This window comes from Spermophilus citellus (assembly GCF_964194105.1).
Source record: "Spermophilus citellus genome assembly, chromosome: 3".
Taxonomy (NCBI): Eukaryota; Metazoa; Chordata; class Mammalia; order Rodentia; family Sciuridae; genus Spermophilus; species Spermophilus citellus.
The window spans coordinates 2956651-2982829 of record NC_138184.1 but is presented as its reverse complement, the minus strand read 5'-3'; the positions used below and the strand labels follow the sequence as shown (position 1 = coordinate 2982829).

The following is a 26179-nucleotide window of genomic DNA, read 5'->3' as shown; positions in this document are numbered from 1 at the left end:
CCCATCTGCTCTGCCAGACACTGGTGGCTCGGAGCCTGGAAATTGTTTCCACATGGTCAGCTGGGCCTCTTCCCAGGCCCCTGGCCCAGGCTGGTGGGGCACAAGAAACAGGACAGTACACAGAGATCCCCTGTGGGAGGTGGCGGACTTCAGTGGGCGCTCGCTGTGTAGGGACGTGTTGTGAAGGATCCTCAGGCTCACGGAGAGGCAGGTGGCTTGTGTCACCGCCAGCAGTTCATGGGTGGCTTGCTGCATGTTTGCCACCCGCCTCAGATTCCTAGAAGTGGGTGCTCACGCTTGGTGGTGTCCTCTCTGGGCATCTGCCTGTGAGCACACTTTCTCCGTCAGGCTGTCTGTCCACCAGACCCTCAGCACTGACCAGCCTCATGGGCCCCTGCAGGCAGGCCAGAGCCGCCTCCTGTAGGGGACCGGGAATACGTGTAGAATGAATGGATGTCACCCTTCTTTGCCTGAAGGGCATATAAGGAGGAGGCCCTTGAAGGAATCAGCCAGGCCTGGTGGCACATGGCTGCTGGCGGATGGCAGGGCTCTCAGTCTGCCCTGTGGACACCAGGTCAGACTGCTCTGTGTGGGCAATGCCCTGGGCACTGCAAGATGCCGAGCAAAACCGCCTCCAGTTGAGAGCCACTGTCCCGGCTTCAGCAGGAGCGGGGTCATTCTCTAGGCCCCCGCTCTTGACCCGGGGATCCCTGAGACCACGCCCACTCGCGCCTGGGCCTTAGTCGGTACTGGAACCAAAGAAGGAGCAAGTCACTGCCGTCCTCTGCCCGAGGCTGAGCACATGCTCATGACAGAGACCCTGATGGACACTGGTGCAGTCCCTCAGACGGACCTGTGGTGGGAACAGAGCCAAGAGGGGCGTGGCCAGGAGCGGGGCTCTGCAGACCTTCGCCTGAGGGCCGCTGGGCTTTGAGCTGCATCAGCATCGTGAGTGGGAGATCTCACCGCCCTAAAGCTGAGAGCTCACTCCCTGGCCCTTTGCAGAGAAGCGTTTGCCAGCGCTAGTCTGGAAGTTAGGACGGGAAACTTCTAAGTGTCACTCACCCAAGAGGGAGCTGCAGAGGGTGCCCAGATCAGGGAGCTGGCGGGCCGCGACCTCCCCTGTTCGCCGTTTGCCCACGGCACCCACCCCGCGTGCCCATACAGTCCTGGGCCCTGGGCTTGTGCTTGCGCTCCTGCCCCCTGCTCAGGGTGCTCGCGAGGTTCCTGCGGCTGCCCTGAGGTGGTGGCCTCCCACAACTCAGTGAGAGAGTGAAAAGTCACCTCACCAGGTGGGAGGCCAAGTCTGCGCGGGGTTGCACAGGCTGAAACAGGTGGAGACTGCGCTCCCTCCAGAGGCTCAGGGGACATGTGTTCATGCCTCTTCCAGCTTCAGTGGCTGCCAGTGTCCCTGGCTTGTAGCCGCATCTCGCTGTTCTCAGCCTTCACGGTCACATTGATGTCTTCTCTTCTGTCCTGCTGGGATTCCCTTCTGCCTCCCTCTTAAAGGACACCTGATAGCTGGGCTCAGGAGGCTGAGGCAGGAGGATCTCGAGTTCAAAGCCAGCCTCACAACGTCGACCCTGAGTGACTCAGCGAGACCCTGTCTCTAAGTAAAACAAAGAGGGCTGGGATGTGGCTCAGTGGTTAAGTGCCCCTGCGTTCTATTCCTGGTACCAAAACCCATCAAACCCCAAAATGAGGACATGTGCTGACAGCAGGCCCCCCAGGATGATCCCCAGCCCCCAAGCCTCCGTCTGTCCGTGGTTGCAAAACCCATTTCACCACACGGGAAGGCACTCATGTCTAGGCCCCAGGACAGGTACATCTGGGTTTGGGGGCCACTGTTCAGCCTCCAGAGCTTCGAGAAGGGACAGAAACCCTCTGAACTGGTCCAAGCTGCAGAGGGTATCTCCTGGGGGGAGATGGGATGTCTCATGGTGCCCAGGGCTCAAGGCCCAGCTGCCTCAGGAAGTGGACCAGGAGACTTTTGGAACCCAGGTATGGCACCCTGTGCCTACCTCTGTCCAGGCCCTGCCACCCAGGTCTCCTGCCGTGCATCCCCACAGCTCCAAGGCACCAGTGTACCCCAGGACTAGAGGAAGGACCAGATGGGCTGAGCCTAGGTCCGCTGTCCAGTCACCTGCAGCCTGTGTCCAGGTGGGCAGGACCCGTAGCCTGGGGCTGCTGAGAGCCCGGCCAGTGGGGGGGCAGCTCCAGACAAGGGTATGCTCTTAGCAGAGACCCCAAAATACACTGCCTCTGTTGGGGTGGTGGTCACCCTCCAGCTGATCACGTCACTCACCACCAAGCTCTCAGGGCTGCCCGTGGCCCCCACGACGATGGCATGTCTTGGTGCCAGGCCCAGTTGCTGCCCTGAGTCATGACCTGCCTTAGGCCCAGGTTTGCCACCTGAGGCACATAGAGCTAGTCACTGGGGCCCTCCGGGAGCGCCCCTCTGTTCTGACTGGTAGAGCCCAGTGCAAACTGGGTGGCCCAGGGACAGGCGCCTTCCCACTCCTACTGCAGGAAGATGGGCAGAGAGGCCTGGGGCCTGGACTCTAGCTGTCCTGTGTGGCCAGTCCCTCACCCCATCCCACAGCATCTTCTGTTAGGAAGAGGAGGTCTCAGGGCCCTGGGCAGGTCTCGGACTCCCGTAGAAAAGAAAGCCAGGACTGGGGCCCTGTGGCTAGGGAAGGTTGTCCTGGCCATGTGCCTGCCCTGCCAGGCCAGCCCGCGAGGCCATGCCACTCGGTGACTGGATGCAGTGTTTGCACTGTTCTGTGTCACCTGCCATGCCTGTGGGGGCAGTGGGTGATGGGTGGGCAGTGGTGTATGGAGGGGCAGGACTGGCAAAAGGGGAGGGACAGTGGCCACGGGTCAGCGGCTGTCTTTAGCCCTCTCCACCTTTTGTCTTGATGCCAGGCGACACTGTGCTGGGAGGTGCGCCTTGTCCTCGGCGAGGCCTTACCTTTGACTTCCTACTGGAAGGCTCTCCTTGAGGGTCCCTGTGGGTGACTGTCCCCAGGCTGCTCTCTAGAAAACCGCTCCCAGCCCTTCCTGTTGCCCCGCGTGCCCTCTTATGTGTATGTGTGTGTGCACGCACATGAATGTGTGTTTCCCCATTACTGGGGGGGACCTGGGGATGATTGGTCCCTGAGCTTCGTCTGTACATTTACTCATTTATTCATTTATTGGTATCAGGGAGATTGAACCCAGGGGTGCTTAACCATTGAGTCACATCCAAGCCCCCTTTTCCTTTTAACTTTTTTTTTTTTTTAAATATTTCTTTAGTTGTAGATGGACACAGTATCTTTATTTTATTTATCTGTATGTGGTGCAGAAGATGGAACCCAGTGAGTGCTTCACGCGTGCTAGGCAAGCGCTCTGCCACTCAGCCCCAGCCGCAGCCCCAGCCCCTCCTTTTAAATTTAATTTTGAGACAGGGCCTCACTAAGTTGCTGAGGCTGGCTTTGAACTCGTGATCCTCCTGCCTCAGCCTCCCGAGCTGCTGGAAGGCAGGCGTGGCCGCTGTGCCGGGCTTGCCCCTGTGTTGCTTCTTTTTGAGATCTGAGCTGTGCCTCACAGTCCACAGCCTTGTACTTTTCAAGTTGTGAGACTCGGTGGCTCTCAGCAGTATGTTTGCAGCATCGCACACACTTCACCTCTGTCTAGTTCAGAGTGTTCCGTCGTCTCAGAGGAAGCCTGTGTGCAGCTCTCACGCCCATGCTCCCCCAGCCCTCCTCAGCCTCCTGTGTCTGGAGTCCCCTGCTCTGGACATTCACGTCAGTGCGGTCACACTCCGCATGTTCTGGTCCCCACTCGCCTGGTGCTCCTGGAAAGCAGGGAGTCCCCGCAGACTCAGGGCCTCGGGCCAGGCGTGATGGCGCATGGCGCACACCTGTGGTCCCAGCTATTCTGGTTGGATCACCCAGGGGTTTGGGGCAGCCTGGGCAACAAAGTAAGACCCTGTCACTTAAAATAGTTCAAAAAATAAAACTCGGGCCTTTAGAGAGCAAGTCGCTCTCCCAGGACTCAGGCCCTCCACCTTCTTCCACACAATCGTTTCCACCCGCACACGTCTAAAGTTAACTTTGCGTTTTCCACAGGTCTCTTTTAAAAGGAAGCCCTGGAGAGGTCTCCTTATTTTTCTTTGGGTTGCTCGTCTGCCCCTCGCTGTCCTTCATAGGTGTGCCCGGGGCGCAGCCTGCCAGGATGAATGCCCTCCTCGGCGTTGAGCCCTGAGGGCCCGGCGGGCGGCCTGCTGTCCCCTCAGAACCCCGTGGGAAGGAGAGGTCCTGAGAAGGAGGGTAGCAGCAGCCTGGGTCTTTCTGCCCAGAAACTCGAAGAACATGCAGGGCCAGAGCTGGGTTCCATGGCGGAGTACTGCCCAGGGCGGAGCCTGCCGGCTCTGTGCCCAGGACACAGGAGATAAAACAGATACGCAGAGGAGGAGAAAGGAGCTCCGATGTCCTGTGATTTGTCCTCAGCTAGGGCAGGTTCACAGGCCACCGCCGGACACCCTGTGCTGTTGGAAGGTGTACACAAGGAGAAGCCCAACTTGGTGCCCAGCCTTGTGGCAGAGGTGTCCTCGATCCCACGGGGCCAGGCGGCAGGTGCACCCTCCTCCTGTGTCTGCAGGTTCCTCAGCCCCAGGTCTAGCCACGTCTGTTATCCAGCTGCCACTCAGTCAGACCCTGTCTCAAAAACGAATAAAAAGGACTGGGGTGTGGCCCAGTGGGAGAGCATTCTTGGGCTCCATCCCCAGTCCACACACAATTTTTTTCCTTGTTATTGTTTTCTAAACAATACAACGTAACAACGGTGTACACAGCGTTTATTAGGTAATCTGAGTCACCCAGAAATGACTGAAAGTCCGGGAGGGTGTGTGCAGGTGCTGTGAGTGCTGGGCTGTTGACCTGCGGGACTGGAGCATCTAGATTTTGGAATCCTGGGGGGTCCTGAGCCCAATCTCCCAAGGATGCTGAGGAAAGACCTCATTTTATCTGCTTCAAAGAAGTCCTTAGTGCCTTCCACAGTAAGACCCATCCCAGCCTCAGAGACACAGCACTTGGAAACCTGATGGACTGCAGGTGACTTCGGGTGACACAGGCATTGTGTGGCTGGCTCTGTGGGCTGTACTTCATGCACCTGCACAGAAGCCTCCCTCGGCAGCCGTGTCCCTGGTCACCTACAGGAGCGGTAGATTGAACCAGTGCTTCTCCTCAGGGGAGATTCCATTCCTCAAGGAATACTGGGCACATCTGGGGACATTTGTGGCTGTCACTTGCTCTTGGCAGGGAGGGGTGGAGCCGCAGTGTGCAGCGCCCACCCCTGAGGAGGCTGCTGTCCGAGTGGTGAGAAAGGCTTTCCCTGGCTGTCACCCCGGGTGGGTTCCTCCCCAGCCTCCCCCTCAGAGGGGCCGTCAGGAGCCAGGCCTGGCGTCCCCAGCGCCCTTCCTATTCCTCCATGGCCATTTCTCCAGTAATTGTAGCCACCATATTCAGCTCAGAGGAGGAAGAGCCTGTCGCTGAAGCAATCACATCCCAGGCCTGTGGCTCTCTGGGGAGGGGCGCTCCATGGGACCCAGCTGCAGGGACCAGGAGCCCTCTGGAGGCCCTGCCCCCCGCTGGGTGCTCACGCAGGCCGTTGTGCTGTGCCTGCAGGGATGCCCTACGGCAGCCGGGAGAACTCCCTGCTCTACTCGGAGATCCCCAAGAAGGTGCGCAAGGAGGCCCTGCTGCTGCTGTCCTGGAAGCAGATGCTGGACCACTTCCAGGTGGGCCCCGTCTTCCCAGCATGATGCCGCCCGGCCGGCTGTGTGCCACAGAGGGGGGCCCAGGCTGCCCAGAGCAGGCTCTGTCCTAGCCGCAGGCCTCCCTGGTGGAAGCTGTCAGATGTGGCCTTCCCAGATGTGGGGCCCGGGGCTGGTCCTGAGGGTGGTGGTGGCGCTCCATGGAGCCGGCTTGCGAGTGGGTGCAGCTCAGGCGGGGAGGGCCTCCTGTGTCCACGTTGCTTCACACGAGGCCGAGCAGAGCATGCTGCAGTTCCATGCATCCCAGAGCCTCCCTCCCTGTGGCTTGTCCCCTCTTTGTCCCCAGTGCCCAGCTGAACCACTTTGTGTTCCACCCAGTGCCGATGGTTCTTCTCCTCTCCTTTATTTTACTGAGTTTTGAGGGGCTGGGGATGAAGCACAGGGCTTCCGTGCATACCTGGCACGCGCTGTACCCCTGAGCCACCCCCTGGCCCAGTCTGCTTTAAAAAATTCATGCCTTCGCTTTGGCCGCCACAGGGCCCTGGTCTGCAGGTGTCACCACGCTGTGTGCTGTGCGAGAGGGCTCCCCTGCCGGGCCTGGGCCAGGCGCTCAGTGGCCAGGCTTGAATCCCTGCTCCCCCAACTCTTGCAGATGGTGTGGATATTTAGGGTTCGGGTGTGGATATTTAGGGTTCGGGGGTTTTGATGGAATGCTCTTGGGGGGAGGGGCTGCAGGAGTGGCAGTGGGCACCAGAGAAGAGTGCCCAGTGGCTGGGACAGGATTGCCTGGAGAGACTCCGTGGCAGGGGGTTTAAGGAGAGCCCTCTGCCACTGCCGCGCAGTCGCTGTGCACCAGGCCAGGCTGCCTTGCCCCTCTGGGCACAGGCCCAGGCCACCAGGTTTCTGTCTGTCCCCCAGGCCACGCCCCACCACGGGGTGTACTCGCGGGAGGAGGAGCTGCTGCGGGAGCGGAAGCGCCTGGGCGTCTTCGGCATCACCTCCTACGACTTCCACAGCGAGAGCGGCCTCTTCCTCTTCCAGGCCAGCAACAGCCTCTTCCACTGCAGGGACGGCGGCAAGAACGGCTTCATGGTGAGCCCTGGCCTGGCCAGGAAGGCAGGGCCGCTGGGGCCCCTCCCTCAACCGGCCGCTCTGTCCTCAGGTGTCCCCCATGAAGCCCCTGGAGATCAAGACCCAGTGCTCGGGGCCCCGGATGGACCCCAAGATCTGCCCCGCAGACCCCGCCTTCTTCTCCTTCATCAACAACAGCGACCTATGGGTGGCCAACATCGAGACGGGCGAGGAGCGGCGACTGACCTTCTGCCACAGGGGTGAGGACCTGTCGGCCCTCCTGGGACAGCAGCCTGCCAGCTTCCAGACAGCCCTGTCACCGCCTCTCCCTGTTGCACACCCCAGGCACCACCTTGCCCCCCAGCTCTGTGCCTGCCCGGCCTGCAGCTTCCATCTGCAGGAGGGAGCCCTCCGTGGCACCGGCCCACAGCCCAGCGGGCACTGCTGCTGCAGCCCCCACGCACGCGGGGCTCACCCTCGCTGTCCTAAGGGTCTGCACCGTGACCTGCCACGCAGGTGCCTATGTCCCCACCCCCAGGCCCCTCTGCTGAACCCACAGGCATGGCCCCTGGAGGAGGTGCTTCTGGTGTGGAGTGGGTGCTGCCAGGGATCTCAACACCCTGCAGTGCCCAGGAGGCCCCCTGCGTCCATGTGGAAAGCATGGTATGTGAAGCCACATGCACCTGAGTGGTCCTATCTGTGGTCTCTCCCCCAGGTTTGTCCAATGTCCTGGATGACCCCAAATCTGCTGGCGTTGCCACCTTCGTCATCCAGGAGGAGTTCGACCGCTTCACAGGCTGCTGGTGGTGTCCCACGGCCACCTGGGAAGGTGGGTGCCTTGCCCATGCTCCGCCTCAGCAGGGCCTCCCAGCATTCATGGGCCAGGGCTGCCCTTGATCTCCTTTTACCCTCGTCCCTTCTTTAAAGGCCTGGTCTCCACACACCTGAGGTGCTGGGATTCACTGCAGGGATTTTCAGGGTGCAGTCGGGCCTTCACACCCAACTCTGGGCCATTTTGTGCTGGGAACGGCTCTGTTTGTGTTACCATCGGGAAAGTCAGGCCCAGAGAGGAGCTGGACTGGGGTGTGTCTAGAGGGCCCTGGTGAAGCCCCGTGGCACCACAGAGCCCGCATGCAGCAGGGATGGGTGGCAGCAGGGACGTCCCGCACCCTTGGCAGCCTGCTGTGCCCTCAGGGTCAGAAGGCCTCAAGACGCTGCGCATACTGTATGAGGAAGTGGACGAGTCGGAGGTGGAAGTCATCCACGTCCCCTCCCCTGCGCTGGAGGAGCGGAAGACGGACTCCTACCGCTACCCCAGGACAGGCGAGTCTGCCCCCCGGGCCTCTGGGAACCACCATGCATGGGGAGGTCCTTGTCCATCCCTGCCCGGCCTCCCCAGGCTCGGCACGGGGCTCTGGGTCAGGAGGCTGCCCCTGGGTGGGGTCAAGGGTGGAGGCCAAGCTGCTCATCCTCAGGCTGCCCCACAGTCAGGGCTCCGCAGCAGCCACGGGAGGCCAGTGCAGTGCTGCCCTGTTGGCCACCCACTCAGGAGGCCTAGCCAGGAGGATGGCTGGACCCCAGGAGTTCAAGGCCAGCCTGGGCAGCATAACAAGACTCCGTTGCTTAAAAACAAGATCCATGTTTACAGCCATCTTTTTTATAGACGGTTCAAGTCTGAATTGCACGTCACCTTCCTGTCACATGGAATGCCTGTGGTCCTACATACCTGAAGTGCCGTCTGTCCTTTAGTCCTCTTTTGCCTTCAGAAAGGACATTTAGCCGTTAAATCCAGGAGTCGCGGCGGGTTTTGGTCCTCTGCCAACAGGGCTGTGGGGTCCCCTCCCACGCCCCGTGGCCCCTCGGGCTGTGTCTGCCTCTGCCCTGGTCTCTTCCCTTTTTGACCCCTTGGTAGTGCCGATGTTCTTGTTGAGCCAGGTCACCTCTAGAGCAAAACCAGGTACCCGCTGGGGTGTGGCCCAGAGCCAGCTGGCGGCCACCCTGGAAAGCTCTGAGGGCACCACTGCCTGCTCCTGTACCCACCTGCCCACAGCTGTGCGCACGGAGCCTCTGCGCCACTTGCTCCAGTCCCACCTGGGACGGTTGGTCTCCTCCTCGCCTGACAGATGGGGAAGCGAAGGCTCCGAGACGTCACCCTGCCCTGGTTCTAGAGTGACAAGTGCCAGAGACCAAATTTGCCATCTGTCTGGGAAAGGGCAGCGTTGCCCTCTGCCATGGCCTGGCCCTCCTCCTGGGCCCTGAGCTGCGGCCCTCTGGAAGGGCCTGGCTGTCCCAGTGGTGGCCGTCTACCTCCTGAGGGCTCGCCTGGCTGACTGGAGAAGACCCGTCCCCTGTTGCATTGTCAGGGTGTCATGGTGCCACGTCCTATCCTCTTAGGCCAACTGTGACGCTTTCCCAGGGCAGGGTGCATCAGCTTGGTGGATGCCCCCCGCGCCCGAGCCTCTGTTTGTGTTCGGTACCACTGAGCTGCCCAATGCCCTTTTTATTTTGAGACGGGGTCTTGCTAAGTTGCCCTGGCTGGCCTTGAACGTGACATCCTCCTGCCTCAGTCTCTTGAGTTGCTGGAACGACAGGCGTGGCCACTGTGCCAGGCTGGTCTCTGCTCTTAAGCAATAGTCAGATGTCACATCCCTGTCAAGAGAATGCGCCAGGCACTAAGTCAGAAGGTCCGCCTAAGGGATTTTGTGTCGGTGCCAGGAACGGACATCTTGCCGGCAGACCTTTGGACCCTGGCTTCTCCCCACCCCTGGCCCCCACTGTGCCAGCTGTCCACCTCCCTGTGGGTGTGGCCCTGCCTCCTTGGCCTGTGCAGCAACCCTGGCGCACACTGGGGACACCTGTGTGTGCTCGGCTCACTCTCCTTCTCACAGGCAGCAAGAATCCCAAGATCGCCCTGAAGCTGGCCGAGTTCCAGACGGACGGTCAGGGCAAGGTGAGGCTGGCGCGGCCTTGGGTGGCCTCAGGATGAAGCGGGAAGGGGCTGGAGGACAGGGTGGGACCAGGGTCTGCTCACCGCCTCCCCTGGGCTTCCAGGCCCCGAGTTGCCGCTGCGGCCGGCTGCGGCCACCTTCTCTCAGAGCTTGGGATTGCAGAGCCGCCTGCCCTGCTCCAGGGCGGCTGTGCATTCGCTGCTGTGCCAGTGCCATGAGCGAGCGGGTGGAGGGTCCCGCCGCAGGAGCAGAAGGGCCCTGCTGTGCTGTGGTTCCACAGCTGACCTGCAGGTCCCCACCCCAGCCCTTGGGCAGAACCCCACGGGTCATTCTGTGGACCCAGGGGCTTCGTGGGATGTGTGAGGGTCCTGTCACCCTCAGGTCATCATGTGGGGCCTCGGGACCATGCCAGGGCCAGGCGCAAGGCCCCTCAGCCCAGAGCCCAGCGCCCTCCCACCCAGCCCCACCCAGCCCCACCCTGCCCTGGGGTCTTCTGCGAGCCGTGGGCTGCGGGCGCCCAGACACGGGGCTCCTGGAAACTCAACACCTCACGTGGGACAAAGCAGGGGCCGGAGGAGGGCACTCCAGGAGTCCAGAGGACATGCCAGGCATCCAGAGAGCCCAGACAAGCTGGGGACACTCGTGTGCTTTTGCAGAAATGAGGTCTTTCCCCAACTCGGGGCTGGTTCTCGGCAGGATCAGGCCCTCGGCAAGCCTTGCTCACGCTCTTGCCCAGACGTGCCAGGGATTTTAGGCAGGTCTGCCATGAGTGACCTCAGTGGGGTCCACAGGAGTCCGTTCACTTGATGGTTCTCAGTGGTCACTTGCTCTCCGTGACACACAGTCCTGAGGCCTGCATGGGGTGCGCCGGTTGAGCCAGGCGGTCAGCAGGCATGGCCCTGCCCCACGGGTTAGGGCTCTGGGCCGCCAGCCCCCTCCCCTCCGAGGCCTGCTTGCTCAAGCCCCCTGGATCTGCAGGAACTGCTCAGAACAGACTGCTTGGTCCCCAGAACCCGCAGGGTGCTCTGGGGGGACCCTGTCTTGGAGGCCCTGTCGAATGACTGTGGAGTCTGCTGGGACTGTTGTCCCCACTGCCACAGAACGGGCAGCTCAAAGAGCAGGAGGCCAGAGTGAGGGTGTGGCCCCGAGGGAAAGTGTGCCAGTCTCCTGGGGTCACAGGTGGCCATCTTCTCCTGCGACACCACAAGACGGCCCCATGGTGTGTGTCCGCCCCGTTTTTCCGTCATGGGTACCACGTACACTGGATCTGGCTTGGTCTGTTCAGTGTGAGCACATCCTGACTCGGGGACACCTGCCGTGACCACATCCCAGAGCAGGGAACTTGCTCTAACCCCACATGGCCGCCATCTCCTCAGGTGGTATGGGGACAGGCAGAGTGTGACCCACGTCTGTCTCCCTAGATCGTGTCGGCACGTGGGAAGGAGCTGGTGCAGCCCTTCAGCTCGCTGTTCCCCAAGGTGGAGTACATCGCCAGGGCTGGGTGGACCCGGGACGGCAAGTAGTGAGTGTCTCTGCGTCAGGTGACCTAGGGATTCAGAGTGGGCGCTGGGAACGACGGGTGGGCTGCCAAAACCACTGCTCCGAGTGCCCACGGGTCTTGGGGTGATAGGACCAGGGCAGGGGACGTGTCCTGCCCACTTGTTCCCAGAGATGCCTCCCCCAGCCTGTCAGAGGCAGGACACTCTGGTCATTCACTCCAGTGTTGGTGGAACTAGGACATTTGGGGGCCAGAGATAATTGCAGGGGGCCCAAGTTCCCTAGTTGTAAGAAATACCAAATCATACCCTGACGTGGTGACACACCTGTCATCCCAGCAGCTTGGGAGGCTGAGGCAGGAGGATCCCAAGTTCAAGCCAGCTGATCCACTTAGTGAGGCCCTAAGCAACTTAGCAAGACCCTGTCTCAAAGTAAAATAAAAAGGACTGGGATTGTGGCCCCTGGTACAGCACCCCGGGTTCCATGCTCAGTTCCAAGTCACAAAGTAGGGGCGCTCCCCTTGTTCCCCTTCCCACTTCCTGCAACCTTCACCCAGAGGCCGCGGCCAGCTCGCCGTTCCTTCAGCTGTGGGCACAGTGGCGCTGTGTGCTTCTAAGTGAGGGGGAGATGAGCCTCGTCTGCTGTGAGGGGCGCGTCCCCGCCTGCAGTGGCGTGGCCCACACTGCCCGCCCCCCCTCCCAGGTTGCTGTGGCCGTGAGCGGGCAGCAGCTACGAAAGCTCCCGCATGGCCTGCAGAGCTGGCTCTGTCCCTCTCTGTCCCTGTTCCCTGACGCTGCGGGCTTCCCCTGGTCCTTCTCGGCAAGGTGGCAGGCCCAGCCCACGGGCTGCCTCCGGTCAGGCAGGGACATCCTGTGCTCTTTCCTGCCGTCCCTGAGGCCTGCGTGGAGCAGCCCCACCCCACAGGGCAGGTTTTGAGAGGTCCACCTGAGGCCGACTGGAGTGAGGTGGACCTGGGGGCTGGGCTGGCCAAGAAGGAAGCAGGCCCCTTTGTGAAATGGTGCCCAAGACCCAGGGCCTAGGGCCGTTCCCTCCGGTGCTGGGGTCTGGCCGGCTGTGCCACTGAGCCCCAGCTCGGGTACTGGGCCAAGTGCAGGCCAGGGACACCAGGGAGGCAGGGCTCGGCCCACCGCTGCCCAAGACGCTGCCGCACTGCCCGCAGCCTCTGAGGCCCCCGCCCTCCTCTCCCCTCCCAGCGCCTGGGCCATGTTCCTGGACCGGCCACAGCAGCGACTCCAGCTGGTCCTCCTCCCGCCTGCCCTGTTCATCCCGACCCCTGAGAGCGAAGAGCAGCGGCTGGCCTTCGCCAGAGCGGTCCCCCAGGACGTGCAGCCACACGTGGTGTACGAGGAGGTCACCAACGTCTGGATCAACGTAAGGGGGGCTGGGCTACGCGTGGCCTCCTGGGCGGGCCCCACGTGGAGAAGGGCTCATAGCCGGGCCGTCCCCAGCCAGCGAGGGAGTCCGGGAGGCTGGCTAGCTGCAGAGCCGGCCTCCCCTCTCCTGACGCCCCCTCTGCCACACAGGTGCACGACATCTTCTACCCCTTCCCTCAGCCTGAGGGCACCGAGGAGTTCTGCTTCCTCCGAGCCAATGAGTGCAAGACCGGCTTCTGCCACCTGTACAGAGTCACTGCCGTCCTCAAGTCCCACGGCTACGACTGGACCCAGCCCCTCAGCCCTGGTGAAGGTGAGCAGAGCCTGGCTCCCGGTTGTCGTGGTGGCCCTGACACAGTGGGTCCCCAGGGCAGGCACTGGAGCAGCCTCCCACGGGCCCTTGTGATCAGCAGGGGCCAGGGCCGTGACGGCAGCCGCCGCCTATTCTGCCAGCGGCATCTGTGGAGCGCTGTGACCAGCCCTTTCCATGACCAGGGCTGGGAGGGCGGGCTGCGGGCCACGGGCCACGTCCCATCTGCCACTGGCTTCATAGAGTTTTATTGGCACATGGCCAGGCCCACTCGTTGGGTGGCCTGCGGCTGCTTCTGGGTCACGGGGGCAGTGTCGAATAGCAGCGTGGAGCAGCAGCGGCTTACAGAACCACAGGTGGTTGCTCTCTGGCTCCCTGTGGAAGTGGCCGGCCCCTGCTCCAGGTGCCCCCGGTACAGTCGTATGAAGCGGCAAGACGCTCCTTGGTGTTTAGAAGGTTCTAGTGGAAGATAAAGCAATAATCCAAGAACAAGGAAAGATCCTGCCTCGGGAAGAAGGCGAGTGGAGAGGCAAATGCTGCAGAGTGAGGGGCTTCTTTCTAGAAGGGGCTCAGGAGGATGTCTCCAGATGGCACGCCGCCCGTCGAGCGGAGACTGGAGCGCTGATAGGCATACAGCACGCTCCAGGCAGAGGGCACGGCCTGCAAAGGCCCGGGGCAGGATAAGCCTGGTGTGTTGGAGGCACAGGGAGGAGGGGAGGCCGAGGGGGCAGGGCAGCCGTGCAGGGCGTGTGGAGGACTCGGACGGGCCTACGGGAAGCAGGAAGCTGCTGGTCTCACTCACACGGCGTGAGGTGAGTCCCGGTCTCCGTGGTGCAGGCCGAGGGCGAGTGAAGCGGCGGCACCTGGGGTTCCTGCACCACTGCAGCTGCGTGGGAGCGCGTGGTGTGGAGGCCCCCAGGCCCGCGGGGTTCCAGGCTGACGCAGAGAGACTGAGGGGCTGTTTTTGGATGTGGACCTGCTTGAGATGAGGTGCCGATGGCAGAGTGGGTGTGTGGGTGACACCTAGGGGCACGGAGCAGGCACAGGGGAGCACAGGTGTCGCAGCCCCCGCAGGACACAGCCCAGGCTTCCGCAGAGTCAGGGCAGGGGGACCCTGGGCTGGATCCCTGGGCGCTGCAGGCATGAGCAGCACCCGCCTCCACCCACTCCTGGCCAGGAGCCCCATGTTCCCGGACATGTGTGAGCCTCACAGTTTAGAGCCCTGCCCACAAATGCCCTGAGCACCGTTCAGTGCAGGGCGGCCTGAGCGCGTGGCAGTCAGCCCGCTGGAGCCAGGGGACTGGTGCCAGGACGGACGGCTCCACCACGCAGGCCTGAGGTTGGTGAGCCACTAAGGCCTGGCTGGCTGGCCCGGCCCTGCCCAGCTGGCCCAGCCCTGCCCAGGCACTGGGCACCTGTACCTGCAGCCCTCTGGGGGCCTGGCAGCCTGAGAGCTGCATCTCCATGCCCCGTGGTCACTGGTGGAGGGGCAGTGGCTGCTTCGTGGGGCCCCGGACTCTCCAGTGTGCTACAGTGCCTTAGTGACCTCGGGCCCAGGTCTGCATGGCCAGCCTGCTCTGGAGCTACACCTGCGGGTCCCCAGCTCCTGCCTCCTGTCATGGGGCAGATGCCTGCTGGATGGTGACAGGGTGCTGAGCATCTGTACCTTCGTAATGTTTAATCAGCAGGAGTGAGTGCCTGCAGGGGACTGGGGAGGCCTGGTGGCCCGCGGGAGGGCGGGGCTCAGGAGGAGCCTGGGAACCTGAGGAGGAGCAGGTGGGCATCTGGGTGAAGGCGGGCAGGGAGGGACGGTCAGCAGGACCCTGGGGCCAGACAAAATCGGGCTGGAGCCTAGTGCCTCAGGAGGCTCCACGGGCGGGAGTGAGCAGAGGGCCAGCCAGGTGAGCAGTGCCCAGGCCCTGTGGGCATCAGGAGAGGGACCCACGCACAACTCGCCCCACGAACTGTGGGCCTCAGTAGGCCAGTGACCGTGGGCCTCAGCAGGCCAGCATGGCAGGACCAGCCAGGGAGGCTGAGGGCAGGAGCCCCTGTCCCCGAGAGTTGGCCTCTACTCCTTCTGTGCCACTGTGTGCAGGACCCTTGTCCCTGTTGCGCCACGTGTGGGTGCCAGTGTCTTTTAGGCCTAGAATGATTCAGGAGAAAAGTGAGCCCTGGCTCCCGAGCTCAGTCCCTTTCTGTTGGCGTCAGCAGCCATCCTGTGTCACCTCCTAGGGAGAGCTCAGGGGCGACGTCTACCCAGAAAACCGCAGAGCAACTACACATCCACTTGCTTCCTGGCCTGGGGCCGCGGAGCCCTACAAGGCCAGAGTCACTCGCCCTTCGAAGGCTCTAGAACAGCGAGTTCCAGAGTCCTGGCTTTTCTTGGGAAAGGCTGGTCCTGCCATCCGCCAACAGGCACTGGCCCCACAGTCCCCTTGACCACTCTGGCAGGTCCCCACCTTCTGCTCAGACCCTGCAGCCCCATGGGGAGTGTCCCTGGTGTGTGTCACGATGCCCTGGCTCCCTTCACCTCTTTTCCTTCCTTCCTTTCAGATGAATTTAAAAGCCTCATTAAGGAGGAGATCGCTCTGACCAGTGGTGAATGGGAGGTTCTGGCCAGGCACGGCTCCAAGGTACCAGAGTCTCCTCTGTCCCTCCTCCCGCCCTGCGCATGCTCCTGGCTTCTCTGCCCTCCCTGCTGGCTCTGCCCCTTCCTGCTCCTCTCTGCCCTGCTCCTTTCCCTCCTCCCTGCCTGAGCACTGAAGACCAGGAGGGACAAGTCAGAGGGTCCCGTGGCCCCGCCAGGTCCCGTGGGAGGGCCTAACCCACACTCTCGGTGCTACCGGGGTGTTCAAGTGGCCTTCTTTATATCTCAGAGCCCCCTCCCCAAGAGAACAGTCTTCATGACATCTGCACATCCTGTGGAATTAGAGCCATCAGGGAGTGTCCCCACAGCCACCCCATGTTAGCCCCTGAGGTTCCCAAATGAAGGCACAGCCACAGAGATGAGCCACGAGCCCTGTGTCTTCACCTGGGTCCAGGGCCACAGCTGCCATGTTTACAGAGGGTTCCTGGTCACCCTCCTGGGTCCCTCCCTCTCAGAAACAAGCCCGCGCCCATCAGTGACTTGGCATAAAGAGCAGGAGCACACAGGTGGCCTGCAGGGTGCAGACGTGGTTGGCAACGCAGAGGCCAGCACACCCTGCCCGGGCTGGAAGGGGAGCCTGGCCTCAGAGGGTGCAGTTGAGGCAGCAGGGCACAGCCCGTCGGGGACAAGCCACCTGTGTGCTGACAGCAACGTGTGTCACGCCTGACTGGCATCCAGTGGGCACCCAATGCTAGGTGTGGACCTGTGAGGTCACCCCAGAACTCTCTAGCGACATGTGTGTGTGGTGTGTGTCATTCATGGTGGAATGTGGCCGTCGGTGACAGCATGAGCAAGCGAGGCACATGTGGTCACGGTAGATGGACGTGTCCAGTGCCCTCGCTGACTTGGAAAGATGCTGCTGAACTGTGGGGACAGGTGCGCTGTGGCACTGCAGCAGTCCCCTCTCTGGGCAGCTTCATGCCTGCGTCTTTGTGGATAGAGCCTGAGGGTCAGAATGCTGGTCTCTAAAGGTTAATTGGTGGCCAGTGGCCACCTGCTCGCTTCCACGCAGCCGGGTTGCTGCTGACCACTCACCAGCTCCCTTCCCAGCCTGGCCCAAGCAGGGGGCAGTGGGCGGCTCTGCTCCCCTCTCCTGACCTTGCTCCCTGGGCCCCACCCACTCCACAGCAGGAGCAGCCCAGTCACACCAGCCACTGATGTCCTCAGATGTCACCCAGGTCCCCTGAAGGGCACAGTCACATATGTGTGTGCGCGTGCATGCAGTGACCTTAAGTGTGTGGTGTCCTGAGCTAGCACAAGCACCACGTCCCGGGGGTTGTGACTGCACCCTGTCAGCATGTGCTTCTCTCCACGCTGAGATGGGGCGGGAGCATCTTAGAAGTGAAAGAAGAGCCTCCCACCGGGCCCGGATTTGACCCCCCCCCCACCACAAACAAGAGGAAGGACAGAGGTCTGGGCTCTCTAAAGTGCTGTCTGCCCTGTTCTGCGTCACCCAAGCCAGGCCTCATTGGGGACAAGCCCCGGGGAGGGCCGACCTGTGCTGTGGAGCTGGGCAGTGCTGGAGGCCCAGCCTCCTGTGGGTCTAGAGAACCTGCTTGTGGAAAGCAGCTCAGGCGCGGGACACACCTGGATTCCCAGGGAGGCTGAGCCGCAGGATCAAGTTCAAGTTCAGCTTCAGCAACTTAGTGAAATCCCGTCTCAAAAAAATCACAAGGGCTGTGGGTGCAGCTTAGTGGCGGGCAGCACTGTGCCTACTTCCAGTCCCCCCAAATAAATGGAGCCTGGGGCGGGGTGGTCTGTGGGGGGCGCTGCCCAGCATGTGCAGGCCCTGTGTCCACCAGCACCACAGAGGACAAGACACAGCACAGAGTGTCCCCTAGGAGCCCGCCCCTGCCAGCAGCCCTGCCTCCTGCAGGCAGCAGCACTGTGGTCTTGGTCAGTGGGGGTCAGCGGGGTTTACAAAGGCCCACTTGGCCCCCTGGCGTGAGTGGGCCTGCTCCTCCAGCGTCCTCGTCCCCCTGTGGGGAATTCCTTGGGAAGGGCTCCAGCAGCCTCTGTCCCAAGTCCAGGGCTGTGCCCTCTGGAGGTGATTTGCCTGTACGGCACCACCTCACCTCCACCCACCAGCCTGACGTGCCCCAGGTAGCCACCTGTCCCCACCTGGTCCTCTCTCTCGGGGTTTTCTAATGCTGGACTACAGCCGTGCCCCCGCAGCCGTGTGTGCCGGGGACTCCTGAGCAGGCGTGGGGCTGCAGCTCTGAGCTCTGCCTGGGGACATCATCTAAGAACCTGGGCCTCCTGGGGCTAGGAGGGGCCTTGCTACTTCTTCTACCCTTGGCCAGAGAGACGGGCCGGCCCTGGGACCCGCGCAGCCTTCCTCCAGGCTGATGCCTCCACAGTCCCAAGGGCCAACCAGGCTTGACCTTGTAACTCCAGCCCTCTGAAGGACACGGGGCTAGACAGGGCAGCATAGGCAGCTGTGCAGCAGAGATGGTGGGGAGCAGGTCCCCTGGCTGTAGGCAGCGGGGTCCACCAGGGCAGGGTGTGGCCAGGGAGGGGGCAGGCTGGTCCCAAGCAGCTGTGTCCTCCCTGCAGATCTGGGTCAATGAGGAGACCAAGCTGGTGTACTTCCAAGGCACAAAGGACACGCCACTGGAGCACCACCTCTACGTGGTCAGCTACGAGTCTGCCGGCGAGATCGTGCGCCTCACCACGCCCGGCTTCTCCCACAGCTGCTCCATGAGCCAGGTGCATGCTGGCTCCTGCCCAGTGTCCCCCAGGGCTGGTGCTGCCCACCCCTACCTGGCAGCGGGGAGGGAGGGAGGGAGGGAGTGGTGTCCCCTTGGTGCCACTGCTGTGAGTGGGCCTCAGCCTTAGCTCCGAGCCGTGCAGACCCCGGGGCAGGGCACACTCACAGGGCCACTGCCAGCACGGCCAGGCGAGCAGGCCCCACGGCGGCAGCTCCCTGGACACTGGTCCCAGACAGATGCAGGCTCAGCCCCTGTCCTTATTTGCAAATGGGGCATTGGTAGCCACGGCGGGGGGCGGCGTGACATCGGAGCAGTAGGTGAAGAGCACCCCCGTGACGGGGCGGGAAGAGCATAGGCGCCCCGGCTGCAGGGCACTGTGCCTGTCCCTGGAGACCAGCACCTCGTCCCCCACAGAGCTTCGACATGTTCATCAGCCACTACAGCAGCGTGAGCACCCCGCCCTGCGTGCACGTCTACAAGCTGAGCGGGCCCGACGACGACCCCCTGCACAAGCAGCCCCGCTTCTGGGCCAGCATGATGGAGGCAGCCAGTGAGTAGCCGGCCCTCCCTGGTGAGCTCGGCTTGCATGTCTGTCCCCGGGTATGAGGGACGCCCTGGTGAGCAGAGGGCAGCAGCTGTAGCCGTCCTTGCAGGAGCCCCAGGATACGTCAGAACATGGCCGTGACCCTGTCTCAGGGACTCGGGGGTCCGTGGCACCTGCCAGGCAGCAGCGCACAGCACACAGAGCTAGGTCCCAGGGACTTCAGGGCCCGTGGGAAGGGAGCAGGGGCCATGGGAGCTCAGAGTGATGCAGCCAGCTGGAAACCTGCTCCACCCTTCCACAGCCAGCTGTGCCATCCAGATGGCAGGTGCCATCCAGGGTCCTCTGCTCAGAGGTGGCCCCTGTGACAGCACCTGCACAGAGCAGAGGTTCTGAAGTCATAGTTTCTGAAAGAAGCAGGGGAGTGGTCACCTAGGGACCTTAGGGGAACAGGAAGTGTCTGACAGTTTGCCCAGAAGCCCAAGGTCAGTCAGGACTGCCCAGAGGTCCCGCGCCCACGTTCTGGCTCTGGGGGACGCGCTGTGGAGCCTCAGGCCGCTGTGGGGTGGTTTCCTGGTACGGGTCGTCTGTGGAGCAGATGGTGAAGACAGGGCTCAGGCAGCGCCTGGCACCAGGGGACCAGCTGTAGCCCTGACTCTGCATGTTGCTGCTTCCCAGAACATTCCAGAAACTGGAATCTTGGGCCTGCAGGGATGTCAGGGTCCTTGCGAGCATGTTGCCCTATCCTCACCTCCTGGAGCAGCAGTGGGTAGAAGGGCCTCTCCACCACCAGCTCCACCTCACTGCCCGGTCGCCATGGAGACGCCCTGGCCAGGGCAGGGAGGGGCCGGCACAGCACTGGGGTCAGAGATGGGTCAAGGATGGGACCAGGTGTCTTAGGTGTGCCACAGGTGCCTGAGGCCAACTTCCCGGACCTCCTGGTCCATGCCAGGTTAGAACCTGGCCAGCTGGGGTCACTCTCACTGCCCATGGCCGTGGCTGAGCTACAGCAGCAGCTAAGGAGTTAGGACACAGATGAATGGCCCTGGGCAGTGACCTGCCAGTCCCGTGGCTGTATTAATGACAACCTTCCTTTAAACTAATCCGCGTGTCCTGTTTTTTCCTTTGCCGGTAGTTGAACTGGACGGGACCTTTGTTTTATGTATTTATTTAGATGTGGTGCTGGGGATGGGACTCGGTGCCACGCGTGTGCGGGCGAGCGCTCTGCGCCTGAGCCGAGCCCAGCCCCCATGGACCCTGTTTACCTGGGAAGCCCTCAGGGAGGCCTTGAGCAGGGCCAGCGCACCTGGCTGCCAGCCAGCGCAGGAGGGTGGCAAGGGCGGGGCCAGCCTCAGCAACTCAGAGACCCTACCTCAAAAATCGAAACGGGCTGGGTGTGGCTTGGGGGTGGAGCGCTGGCCCGGCCGCAGGGCCCTGGGTCATCCCCAGCACTGCAAAGAGCTGCAAAGAATGACCAAAGGGCAAAAGCCCCCCACCCCGCCGCCTTGCTGCAGTCCACGGGAAGCAGCCTGGGACGCGTCTGCTGGGCTCTGGGCTGGTGTCTCCGCTCGGGCGGTTAGGGTGTCGGTATCCCTGCCAGGCTGGGTGTCGTCGGGGTGGCATGGGGAAGGTCAGCTGGGGGATGGGCCTTCTCACCCCAGGGCTCGCCAGGAGTGTGCAGCTGGCAGCGCCATGTCCCTGGCTGACCAGCGCTTTCCTGGCCCTTTGACATGACCTGGGCTCAGGAACCCCAGCAACAGGGGGTGCTTTGGTCCACCCTTCAAGGCTTGGGGAGGCACAGCTGCCGCAGGCAGCCCCCAGCCGCCTGGTCACAGTGCTTTCCCACAGGCTGCCCCCCAGATTACGTGCCTCCGGAAATCTTCCACTTCCACACGCGGTCGGACGTGCGGCTCTACGGCATGATCTACAAGCCGCACACCCTGCAGCCGGGGAAGAAGCACCCCACTGTGCTCTTTGTGTATGGGGGCCCCCAGGTGGGTGTGGACCTGTCCTTCCCCCGGGCCCCTGGCCTCCTGCACTGGCCTGGCCTGCCTGGTGTCCCTCTCCCCGACGCTCACTGCGCTTCCGCGCCTGCAGGTGCAGCTGGTGAACAACTCCTTCAAGGGCGTCAAGTACCTGCGGCTCAACACGCTGGCTTCCCTGGGCTACGCCGTGGTGGTCATCGACGGCCGGGGCTCCTGCCAACGAGGGCTTCGGTTCGAAGGGGCCCTGAAAAACCAGATGGTAATTTCCTGGTCACTCCGGGCCCCTCCACTGTTGTGCAGGGAGCTCGAGGTCATGTGGGGTTCGCTGAGGGCACACCCACAGCATGGAGTAAGCAGGTGGACTTTCAGAACCCAGGGGTACCTGCTTCACCACTCGACTCTGAGCTGGGCCCCAGGGGACACGGGTAGCTGACCATTCCACCTGCTCCTGAGCCCCTGGCATAGGAGAGCTGGGAACCAAACCCAGCCAGAGACCAAGGTACAGGCCAGGGCCACAGGAATTCCTGAGGTCTGGACCACAGAAAGACTAGTGGCTGTAGAAGTGATGTTGGTGGTGGTGGTGGTGGTGATGGTGATTGTGTGACGATGCTGATAATGGTGTAGTCATGGTGATGGTGCTGGTGCTGGTGCTGGTGCTGGTGGGTGGCGATGCTGGTTGTCTCAGTTCGTCTTTATGCTGTAACAAAGTACCATGTGCTGGAAAATTCGTAAAAAAAACAGAAATTGGGCGGCGGTATTGGCCTGCACTCCTGATCCCCACCTGTTCAAGAGGCGGAAGCAGGAGGAGTCAAGTTCAAGGCCTGAAATACTTAGCAAAACCGTCTCAAAATAAGGGAGGTGGAGGGCTCAGCGCTAGAGCACCAGGCTTCAGTCCCCAGTACCCGTCCCCCCAAGAAGACCCTCCCACTTCTGGGGGCTGGGAGTCGAGAGGAGGTACAGGACAGGTCTCGGTGCTGCTCTGCTCCCAGCCAGCACGTCACCTGCCCTGGGGAGGGGCGCGCTATCTGGGCAGCCGGGGACTAGGGTGGGGCCCTTCTGGCTCAGTCCCTTCCTAAGGGCCTCCCCTTAAGGCTGCCCTGGCAGGAACCCTCTCAGCCAGCCTGTGACGGTGGCTCTGCGCTCAGACGGGATGGCCTCTCCTCAGCACGCTGCACCCTCACGCCCACTGTAAAATGGGTCCTGGTCACGTGAATATCCCCATTTCAAAAATGAGTAGTCTGAGGCCCCAAGAGGGAATGGGACTTTCTCTGAGTCACTCAGGAGGCAGGTGGCAGAACAGAGCAGTGGCCAGGAACACCTGGTCACCATCCCCCCAGAGCAGGTGGGTTTGAGCAGGGCTTGGCGAGACAGAGTTCCCGGAGAGCTACTGTTGTCCCAGGAGGGAGAGGCTCCCCACGGAGCCGAGGTGGACCCCAGGGTGTTCCCGGAGGAGGCCACTGAGGGTCCGGCCTCATCCCCAGGGCCAGGTGGAGATCGAAGACCAGGTGGAGGGCTTGCAGTTCGTGGCGCAGAAGTACGGCTTCATCGACCTGAGTCGCGTGGCCATCCACGGCTGGTCCTACGGGGGCTTCCTCTCGCTCATGGGGCTGATCCACAAGCCCCAGGTGTTCAAGGTGGGTCCTTCCCTGGACAGCCACGTCCACGGACCCCACTCCCTCCTGCTGGCCACCCCACTCTGCCTGCCCCCGGGGGAGGCACCTCGGCAGGGGCCTTGCCACGTGGCTGTTTCCTCCCTGCAGCAGCCCCCGGGGCCGAGCCCCCCTCCTCATGCCCGCCACGCTGACCCCAGGATGGCCACCGGCTGCACAAAACCCTGCCAGCAGCTCTCTGTGGGAGGCTGAGCCCGGGACCCCGGCCTCGGATGGGCAGAGGTGGGGCATGGTGTGAAGAGCGTCGGGGAGGGCCCAGGCCGAGGCACTGTCAGGGCACTGCGGGCGGCCGTGAGGAGGAGGAGGAGGAGAGCGGCAGGCGCTGGGTCGGGCCTGCCCTCCGCCCCCGCCCCGAGGGGCCTCACACCCTCCCACGGCGCCCCGCCTCCCTTGACCAGCGCACAGTCCACGGGGACAGACGCACAGTCCACGGGGACAGACGGTCTAAGGGCCACGCCCCGCCAGGCCCTTGCATGACCATCCTCATGCCCTCCAGGGGAGGCCCCGGGACAGCCGGCCACGTGCCGGCTCCTGGGACCTGACGCCTCTCTCTCTCTCTCTCTCTGCCCCATCTGTCCACTGTCCCCCTTCAGGTGGCCATCGCGGGGGCCCCTGTCACCGTCTGGATGGCCTACGACACAGGGTACACGGAGCGCTACATGGACGTTCCAGAAAACAACCAGCATGGCTACGACGCCGGTTCCGTGGCCCTGCACGTGGAGAAGCTGCCCAATGAGTGAGGCCCCACCGCGTGCGGAGTGCCTGCTGCCCTCCGTCTGGCCCTGCCCTTTCCCACCTGCCCAGCACGCCCCGCACGCCTGCCCTGCCCTCCACCCCTGCCTGCCATGCTGGGCCTGAGGCCTGGCCGCAAGCTTGCTGTCCCAGCGCTGTGCCTGCATGCCGCCTCCTGCCAGCTTCCCTTCCCAGCGCCCCTCACAGCAAGCAGGTGCCCCGGGATGCTCGGGGGTCCACACACTGCCCAGGCACAGCCCTCCCCAGGGTCCACCCCAGAGCGTATGGCCACCGTGGCAGGGTCTTGCCCTGAACCACCTTAACAGGCGCTGGCCCCTGCGGCTTCCTGTCAGTCGGTCTGGAGGCTTGGGTGTGGTGCCATGCATTGACGCTGGCCTCCTCTGGCTGACTGGCACCTTCTGGGGTGTCCACTTCTAGCTGGTGTCCCCAGGTCCTGGGTGTTAGGAGGGGCTGAGGTCTGCTGTGTGTCCCAGTGGCACTATGTGCAGCCAGAGTGGACTCAACTGCCCTTGCCGCACCCCTGGCTCAGGGCTGCCATGAGCAACTGAACCAAAAGTCTGAGGCTGCCGAGGCAGGTGACTTTCAGGGCCGTGGGCAGTTGCCTGTGGGACTGGGCTTTACTTTGGAGGGTGTAATATTCTGGAACCAGAGAGGTGGAGGACTCACAGCCCTGCCAGGCCCCAGATGCAGCTGGATTGTCCCTTGGAAATGGCCACCTCTGGGCTTGGTGAAGTGCAACTCAGTCGATACTTTATAGAAGTAAAAAATTTAATTCTTGCTGGGAGCGGGGCCGCACCTGCAATCCCAGCAGTGTGGAGGCTGAGGCGGGAAGATCTCGGGTTCAGAGCCAGCAATTTGTCAAGACTGAGCGACCTGGTGAGACCCTGCTCAAAACAGAAAAGAAAAAGGGCTGGGGTGTGGCTCCGAGGTAGGACGCCTCTGGGTTCAATCCCTGGTACCAGAAAAGAAAGGAAAACGAATTCTCTGCCATTCTGCCCCTCTTCACCTGCTCAGCAGCCACAGGTGACCCAGTCCCCTGGTGGACAGGGAGCTCTAGAACATGCTGTCATTCAGGGTGCCTGAGGGGCGCGGGCGCCTCTCCCTGCTTTGCCTGGAAGCCCTGGACTTGTGACTTGTCAGTCCTGCTCCAGCCTTCACCTGGGTCCTGGGCCACACTGGGGCTGGGGGGACCCTGAACCCCTGGTGTGTCCTCCCATCCCACCCAGGGACCCTGGCCCCAGCCTCTTGCCCCACTTTGTCCTCCAGGCCCAACCGCCTGCTCATCCTTCACGGCTTCCTGGACGAGAACGTGCACTTTTTCCACACCAACTTCCTTGTCTCCCAGCTGATCCGGGCCGGGAAGCCCTACCAGCTCCAGGTGAGCCACTGCCCGCCGCCCCGCGGGGCCGCCTCACTTCCTCCCTCCGCTACCTGTGCCCAGCGCCGTCCCCAGGGCAAGGCCCTGGCCCACCCTCCCCTGCTCCTGCAGCCCGGCTGCCCCCAAGGACCCTGTGTCCCTGGGTTATCGCACCGCTGTGTATGGTGCCTCCGAGTCCCATGCCACCTTTAGGCTGGGAACCCAGATCCCCCCAGTTGGGTCAGGAGGGGCACAGCCATGGTTGACTCAGAGGCACCCACTGGGAGCAGACCACTGGACCCAGTGGTTTCCTGGAGGTGGGGATCTTACAAGGGCTCACGGGGCCTGAGGGACTCCCCTGAGCAGGGGCATGGGGGACCCAGGCCTGGGACAACTTGGTCTGTAGGAGGAAGGAGCTTGGGGAACAAGTGGCCAGAGCAGCCTGAGCATAGTGGGGGTGGGGCCAGCTGGGTGTGGCCTTGGGGACAGTGAGGTTTGGTGGGTTTAGGAGGGCTCCACTGATTGGGTGGAGCGTCAGTGGGGAGGCCTGGCTGGGGAGGCTGGCCTTCGTCAGTTGGGGATCGGGCCTTAGAAGGATTGTCTTGCCTGTTAGGAGGAGGGTGCTGTGATAGAAAGGGGGTAAGTGTCTGTGAGGGCCATAGACAGGAGGGACCACCCTGCACCCCATGCCTTAGCAGGAGGGAGGCTGAAGAGCTGACGGGGCACTCGCCCTATCCCATGCAGCCCTAGGGGCTGCACTGGTTGGCGAGTCCTGGCAGAGGTCTCAATTGGTGACTCACCCAGGGATGGATTAAAGAAGACAAGGGTAGAGGAGAGCAGACCAGCGGGTGGCCTGGTGCCTGGGTGGTGGTTGAGGACCTGGAGAGGAGGGATAGACCTAAAGCCCATTTCCCTGGCAGGAAGAGGCGGGGAATGGCACCTGCCTGTGCTGCTGGGCAGCCCCAGTGTGACTCAGAGCTGGGTCCTTGGGAGGGGCTCCCTGGTGTTAGGCCTGCTCCTTGGCCCCTGGGGGCAGCAGGGAGCTGTTGGAAGGCTGCTTTATGGCAGGAACCAGACCAGTGTCTCTGTCTCCCCCGCCCAGGGGCCGGGCATGGGCAGCACAGGTCAGGGGATCCGCTGGTTCTGACCCCCGGCACAGTGCCGGGCCGCAGCCTGGGGCCTGGAGCTTGGAGTGGCTGAGGGTAAGGGCGCCCTCCTGGGCCCCACCTTGGCCTCCTCGCCCTGGAGGGGTGAAGAAGGGACACCCCTTCCACCCACACTTCCTGAACCCTGCCAAGGAGCCAGGGGGGCCTGGACTTCTCCCCGCGCTTCCAGGAAATGCCCGCGTTACCCGGGGGGTGTCAGAGGCGGGCTCCCGGAGCACCCAGCCCACGCCTGTCTCCCGCAGATCTACCCCAACGAGAGACACAGCATCCGCTGCCCCGAGTCGGGCGAGCACTACGAGGTCACGCTGCTGCACTTCCTGCAGGAATACCTCTGAGCCGCCAGGAGCTCCACACAGAGCACAAGGGCCTCTGCG

The 26179-nt window shown here is 62.7% G+C and overlaps 1 protein-coding gene across 13 annotated transcripts in view; it reads left to right on the top strand.

Annotated features, from left to right (window-relative positions):
- The window catches only part of DPP9 (dipeptidyl peptidase 9), a 34977-nt gene extending 8798 nt beyond the window's left edge, over positions 1-26179 (top strand). For 7 of the 13 annotated variants that reach the window (XM_081287802.1, XM_081287794.1, XM_081287801.1 and 4 more), the window contains 18 exons: positions 5667-5779; positions 6674-6847; positions 6918-7086; positions 7542-7655; positions 8021-8149; positions 9715-9776; positions 11196-11296; positions 12486-12663; positions 12816-12978; positions 15529-15608; positions 18179-18331; positions 18748-18883; positions 20723-20868; positions 20972-21118; positions 22341-22493; positions 23123-23265; positions 24549-24660; positions 26048-26179. In XM_081287802.1, the coding sequence (XP_081143928.1) occupies positions 5667-5779; positions 6674-6847; positions 6918-7086; positions 7542-7655; positions 8021-8149; positions 9715-9776; positions 11196-11296; positions 12486-12663; positions 12816-12978; positions 15529-15608; positions 18179-18331; positions 18748-18883; positions 20723-20868; positions 20972-21118; positions 22341-22493; positions 23123-23265; positions 24549-24660; positions 26048-26140 (2366 nt within the window). In that variant the 3' untranslated portion in view covers positions 26141-26179. Of the gene's footprint in view, positions 1-5223; positions 5358-5666; positions 5780-6673; positions 6848-6917; positions 7087-7541; positions 7656-8020; positions 8154-9714; positions 9777-11195; positions 11297-12485; positions 12664-12815; positions 12979-15528; positions 15609-18178; positions 18332-18747; positions 18884-20722; positions 20869-20971; positions 21119-22340; positions 22494-22619; positions 22752-23122; positions 23266-24548; positions 24661-26047 lie in introns of those variants that run through there. The other 6 variants (XM_081287798.1, XM_081287803.1, XM_081287796.1 and 3 more) reach the window with 4 other exon arrangements.